The sequence below is a fragment of the Salarias fasciatus genome, assembly GCF_902148845.1.
Source record: "Salarias fasciatus chromosome 7 unlocalized genomic scaffold, fSalaFa1.1 super_scaffold_4, whole genome shotgun sequence".
Lineage (NCBI taxonomy): Eukaryota > Metazoa > Chordata > Actinopteri > Blenniiformes > Blenniidae > Salarias > Salarias fasciatus.
Window position 1 is genome coordinate 14,428,061 of NW_021941229.1, and position 6,649 is coordinate 14,434,709.

General features: G+C 41.5%; 1 protein-coding gene across 1 annotated transcript; it reads left to right on the plus strand.

Moving 5' to 3' along the window:
- LOC115382920 (protein AMBP-like) lies at positions 1-6,374 on the plus strand. The gene is made up of 10 exons (XM_030084890.1): positions 1-196; positions 1,386-1,519; positions 1,688-1,764; positions 1,854-1,970; positions 2,273-2,374; positions 4,216-4,265; positions 4,470-4,557; positions 4,647-4,814; positions 5,891-6,064; positions 6,216-6,374. Exons 1-10 carry the CDS (start codon positions 77-79, stop codon positions 6,236-6,238), a joined length of 1,053 nt encoding a protein of 350 aa, XP_029940750.1. The 5' UTR covers positions 1-76; the 3' UTR covers positions 6,239-6,374.
- Positions 6,375-6,649: the final 275 nt, after the last annotated feature.

Sequence of the window (6,649 nt, forward strand, 5' to 3'; positions counted from 1 at the left end):
GTCCCAGTTCCTAGTCTGGAGCGAGCCGAGGTGAGTCACTATCTGCCAGAGACAAGTGGAAAGACGAGCTGACAGGATGCAGAAGGCAGCGATTCTGGTTCCTCTGCTGGTTCTGGGATGGACCTGGACCCTCCAGGGGCTCCCAGTTCTTCCGGAGCCTCTTTACTCCACGCAGGAGAACTTTGACTTGAACCGGGTGAGCCACTGGGTAGAGCCAGTTGTTGCTATAACGTGTAGCTTCTTAAAAAATACATGTATTTAATTTCTGCCTTTAGTTTAAAGAGCTGGGACGCAGACATGCTTTTCTCCGTGTGTCAGTCCTGAACGCAGCTGGTAAAAAACTTTGTATCTCAACAAAATCAGAGATGGCAAGTTATAGGTCTTTTATGACTAGTTTTTTAAGTGCCTGTACTTTCCTTATTTTTACTTCCTACTTTTGATTATAAACTCGTAACTGTTCTATTCATACCTGCAAACTGGTACTACTTGTTTTAACCTCTGAGGGCAATTTTGAGTTACAGTGAAAAGTCAAAAGTAGAATCCGAAAAGATGTTACAAAATAATCATTGGGTAATTTACCATCTATATTCCAACTCTCACCACCAAGTTGCATTTCAGCCACCTTCTAATCTCATGTTGCAATCTTCGCTTAAAACATTTTATTACCTGATTGCTCAAACTAAAAAAAATGGCCTAACAGTAAGCTAAGTACACACAAGTTAGGTACACATTCTCTGTGTACTCTGCCTTCTTTAACAGCGCGAGGGTTCTTCTTTTTTTAATCCTGAAAATATACTGATAAAGTGTGTTTTCTCATTTCTCATTTCTTTTAAAATACTTGAATTATTCAACAGCAGAGGGCTGAACCACAGGTAAGATGCAAAACACGACAAATGTGGGAAAACCAGCACAGAACCAGAACAGGTTTTGCAATCAGCTGAATGAAGAAATAACTCAAACCTTTTCAAAATCCTCGATTAGACCCAACTGTGGTTGTTCAACGTTCTTCTACTGGAGTTTCACATCTGAAGCTTTAATAGTGAAGGGGAATTTTCCAGATGTTGCCTCGTGGCAGAGCCAGCTCCATGTTCAGGCTTTCTTCAGGCCACATCTCAAATGTTGAACTCCTGACACATCGAGTGTCCCGTCTGACCCCACTCATTTTCCACTCATTTTATGGTATTTATGTTTTTTTTGTGAATAATACTTTATGGTTAAATTTTGTTTCAGATCGTTTTTTTTTTCTTTTGTTTTTTTGCTGATTTTAATCGACTACTTCAGTTCAAATGAGTGAGCTTGGTTTATTATAGTGAGCCACTGAGGTGTCATTCGGTATATTAGCTTTGAGTCTGTGTCGTCTCACTGCTGTTGTCTGATCCATGCAGTTTATGGGAACGTGGTATGATGTTGCCAAGGCCAGCTCTTGTCCCCACATGCGCCGGCACTCGGCCATCGGAAAGAAGGTGCTGCAGAAAGGTCCAGCTGAGGGCAAAATCCAGATGAAGAGCACTATGCTCAGGTTTGTATGAAAGAGCTCAACAATGGGCAATCGCATATTTCCTCAGAAACTCTCAGGAAGCTTTTTTCTTTCCCTAACAAGTACAATCTTTTTATTATCTTTTTATCAACCCCATCACTGGAGTGATATTCTCATGGCTTTGCGCATGGTTTCTGTGTGTTCACGTAGAAATGGAACATGTGTGGAGATCTCTGGAGAGTACGAGCTGACTGACACACCGGGACGCATCTTTTACCACAATGCAAGTGAGTCTCACTGATCTGTTGCACCTATACAGATGCTTGGTAATAGGACTTCAGATTTTCTAACTGTTTCTCTGCTCACCTTCCGGCAGGGTGGAAGGCAGATGTGGATGCTTACGTGGTTCACACCAACTACATTGAGTACGCCATAGTGATAATGAATAAACAGAAGTCATCAGGCCAAAAGAGCACCTCATTCGTACTGTACAGTAAGTAAACTTCCTTCAGAAGCACCTGGAATTTAATGAACGGACAGATAAATATACAGCATGGCTATTTCTAGGCAGAGAAAACTCAACAGTTCCACAAGAGCAAGTATCAGATAGAAGGAGAGAAAAGTAGAGGACGGATTCATACTTAGGTTCAGGAAGAGGGGATGAAAAGAAAGAGAGAGACAAAATGTCCACCTGATGTCCCGCTATCACTTTGAAACGCCACTAAACCAAAACTTTCCTTCGCTTAAACCCTGTGAAGTTTTCCCGTGCTCATATCTGCTTCCTGTCTGCCTCAGGTCGGACTAAATCTGTGAGAGACACTGTGCTGGATGACTTTAAAACGCTGGCGAAGCAACAGGGAATGAGTGATGACTCAATTGTCATCAAGCAGGACCAAGGTAAAGTAACCCGCACACACGCAAACACACCCACACAGTCCTTTCATCATGGAGCAATTTTAGTGTGTGTAAATAGAAATATTAATTAAAGCCGCGAGCGGCGTCAAAAGGCCCTCGCCCGCTGCTTACCTGACCCGCCCTGTTTAATTCTGTCATTGATGTTTGTCAAATTTGGCACATTTCCATGGCAACAAATAAATTTGATTTGATGGGAGAGTTTTCACTTGGGCCCATTAGAATAACATGGGGAACTTCAGCCATCGCCACGGCAACACTGTTGATAATACAACATGGTTACCATTTGCTTTTTTGATCGGGACGACATGACGGAATTATCACCCAGATTTCATTCATTTCTGATAAACTAATAATTTTACTACCCATACAGATTTTATTTTGATTCTGTAGGGGGCGCTGTAATGCCGATTTTCAAAATTTCACTGTCCATGTGTCCAGATGAGAAGGGTCAATAAGTGTTTAGTATTTGGCTGAGATTGGATCTGTTATGTACGAATGGCAGCCATTTATCACACTGAAAAAATGGCAAAATTTGACATCAACTTTGCGGCGTTGCCACGCGGAAATCGTAATCTGAAGATTTGTGAATTGGATAACTTTTAATTGTCTACTTGTGTAGATGGTGTCCACCAAATTTCAGCTCATTTGGAGAAGCGCGCGATCAAAACGAACATTTTGTACGATGTCCTGGAAAACGCTGACTCAGCAATTTTGAATATTCAATCCCAGCTAGCTGCTTTCCTGCTGTTTTGATGGCGGGGTCATAATAATATTTTTTGTTTGTCCCGACAATGTGCATCTATATACCGAAAATTGTGGCTGTACGACAAAGTTTATTGCGGACCCCCTCCCATTGACGCAATGCATTTTGGGTTTTGCAGGTGGTGCTGTAGAGCCAATTTTTAAATCCCAATATTGAAATTCATATTAAAAAATTTTTTCACCGGAACTGAATTTTGTGCAAAGTTTGGTGAGTTTTCGAGCATGTTCAGGGGGTCAAATTCCAGTTTAAAGAGCAGAAGAAGAAGACAATATGCGATTTTTTTTTCTGCCATTATTTCGCCCACATGTTATATATTTTCGGAAAGTTCTCGACAAGCCCGACGCGTCTGTGAGGTGTTTGAGAGTGTGAATGCCTGTGGTCGAGCGCTACGCGCTCGACAAGTCATGTTTGTGTGTGAGAGTGTGTGTGCGTTTTTTGTATTTGTACACGTGTGTATGAGTGCATGTCGGGGTGTGTGTGTCTGGACATGTTGGCCTATGTCTGAGGTCGAGCGCTGCGCGCTCGACTTGTCATTTTTGTACGTTTGAGTGTGTGAAAGGCCTGTGGTCGAGCGCTGCGCGCTCGAAAATTCGTGTATGTGTGTGCGTTTTTGTGTTTGTACATGCATATGTGTGAGTGCGTGTCGGTGTGTGTGTGTCTGGACATTTTGAATGATGTCTGTGGTCGAGCGCTGCGCGCTCGACTAGTCGTTGTCTGTGTTGCAGAAACAATAGGCCCTTCGCCCTTGGCAGGCCAGTGGCTCGGGCCTAATGATCGTAATCCTCACACTGACATTAGAAGCAAGAGAGTTTCTATTCAGTTTTCACATGTAATGTTATATCTTTTATTGGGGGATCTATTTATTCAGATTTTTCATATTTGTCTAATGTCCTTTTTCCTGACCTTACAGGGATTTATCAAAATCTCTCTCTCTGTTTTTTTTTTTAAATTTAGACAGAAAAAATAAATAAACTGAGGAAATATTTTAAAGCGTTAAACATAACCGGTCTGTTGCGAGTGTGGATGAATGGCTGACATGTTTGTTGTGACCTCTGAACAGGTGACTGTGTTCCCGGTCAGCAGGTGGCACCGCCAGCAGCTCGGCCTCAGGTAATAAAAAGCACATCCGCCAACTTCTGCAGTGATCTGCAACGAAATCCAAACCATCCCGGTCATTATGCAAATCCTGGTTATCTCTAACCGGTTAAATGTGCTTTCTGATGCGCTTTTTCACGGTATGATCATAGTTGCACTGCACGGCCACGGATGGAGGTCGATTTTTTTGAAGTTGGGATGTGTTTTTGTGTGTTGTAGCGAAGGAGGAGAGCTCCAGTGCTGCCTTCGTTGGCTGTTGCGGATGACGAGGGGTCTGGCGATGAGCTTGCTTCATTCAATGGATCCGGTAAGATATCACCTCATGGGATGGATGAGACCGACATCGATGCACTGATGAAACATTCATTTGAACAAATCCAAACCCCTCCCCCACAGTGGCTTGTTCAGCCGGACCAGATACTGGACCCTGTTTTGGGTTCCTTCAGCGTTTCTTCTACAACTCATCATCAATGAGCTGCGAGCCCTTCAAGTACGGAGGCTGTTTGGGAAATCAGAACAACTTCGAAACTGAGAGGGAATGTCTGCAGAGATGTCGCACCGAGGGTGAGTCAAAGGACGCTTCGGACTCACAAATGGAAAGAGATGAATCACAGAGTTTGTTCTTGAACCTGGGATGAGGCAGTTAATGAACCAGCGGGGAGGAACCGAGGGCGGAGTCACACAAGCATCCGGAAGAAGAGGAGAATTAAAATTAGATACAGTTAGAAACTTACTGTGGATTCACATTAAAACATAAACAACATGAATATTGAACAAAAACTAAAAATGTCTACTTTTGTCTGCAGTCTGGAAGAGTGAAGGTCATTATTTTCAAAATAAACATGGAATTTCTGTTCTCATAATGGCTTTGCAGGGGCTACAGTAATCAAAGTGGTCAACAAATAACAAAGTTATAATCTGGAAAGCCGAATTTCATTCTCAGTGTGAGCTTTTGAAAAATATGTCTCACATATAAACCACATTAGAAACTTAGATTTTTATTCTCAGAATTCAGATTTTATTTTCAATTTAATCCCAAGTTTCTTTCTCAAATTTTTGAAGGCTGTATTTAACCTCAGAAAAGTCTCAATATTATGACTTGATCTGTGAAAACACAAGCTTAAAAAATATACATAGAATAATCATTATCATTATTACTATTATTATTAAAGTAACTCATCAAAGTAACTAGTTTGTTGGATAACTAACGTTCCTGTACCTGTGTCCTTGATGAGGCCAGTCTAAATAATGTTTAAATGTCTGTATTTATTGCTGCAGAAGCACATTAGCTGAGCTCTCAGCACCATGTGTGTCAATATGACTGATTCATTCATCGAATGCAGCTGAAATTCCAACATTTAGTTGGAGGAAGATGCTCGATAATTTGGATGGTACTTGTCATTATTGTTTATGTGTTGTGTTTAGGTCTTAATGCAGACAGCAGCAGTAATGTAATGACTAATTTAAGTAATGTAATGACTAATTTAACAGTTAGTTAAATTGGTAATTACTCGTTACTACTACTGGATAATGCATTGCTCATGGCAGGGGTCGGCTATAATTGCTTTTTTCTTTTTTTGTGTGTGTGTGTGCCGGTGATTCATGATGCTCCGATGTGGGTTTGTGTTTCATCTGTCCAGCTGTGTGCCGTCTGCCGATGGCGGTGCAGCCCTGCACAGGGCAGCCGGACATCTGGGCCTTCGACTCCAGCGTCGGTCTGTGTGTTCCCTACAAAAAAGGGTTCTGCCAGACCAACGGCAACAAGTTCTACACCAAAGCGGAGTGTCAGGAGTACTGCGGCGTGGTGAAGGAGGGTGAGAGCTTGAACAGAGCTGGATCCTAAACACGAACAACAAATACTAAAATAACCCCTTAAGATTCACAGTGTTATAATTGTTCTTTCATATATAACTCGAGTGCTTTTCCTCATGCACTGAAGGTATTTAATGTGTTTACTGTTCACAGACGATCTGCTGGGGGCAAACTGAGTGGAAAAGACAAGCACCACAAGCTAGTATCTCTTCACCAGACAGACAGCCAGCAGAAGTCTGGAGTTTGAAAGCTGGATGAGAAAATACAACATCTCAGCAATAAAATCACATCAGATCATCAATAAAAGCCCAAACCTGGATTTCTTGTTGAAGATGCTTTCTTGTGGTTTCGATAAATCTGTCCAGATTGAAGGGAATGAAAAATTTCAGTCACGTGTCTGAAGCTCCATCACACAAAATAAACAGTGTTATTTAAATTCAGAAGATGATTGTGAAGACAAATGTTAGAACATCTACTGAAGAGAAAATCAAATTAATTTATCTGAAGATTTGAAGATTAATTTAAAGTTGATTTATCATGGAGGAGGAGGAGAGTAACAGTTTTAGATAATCACTGAAAAATTTGCT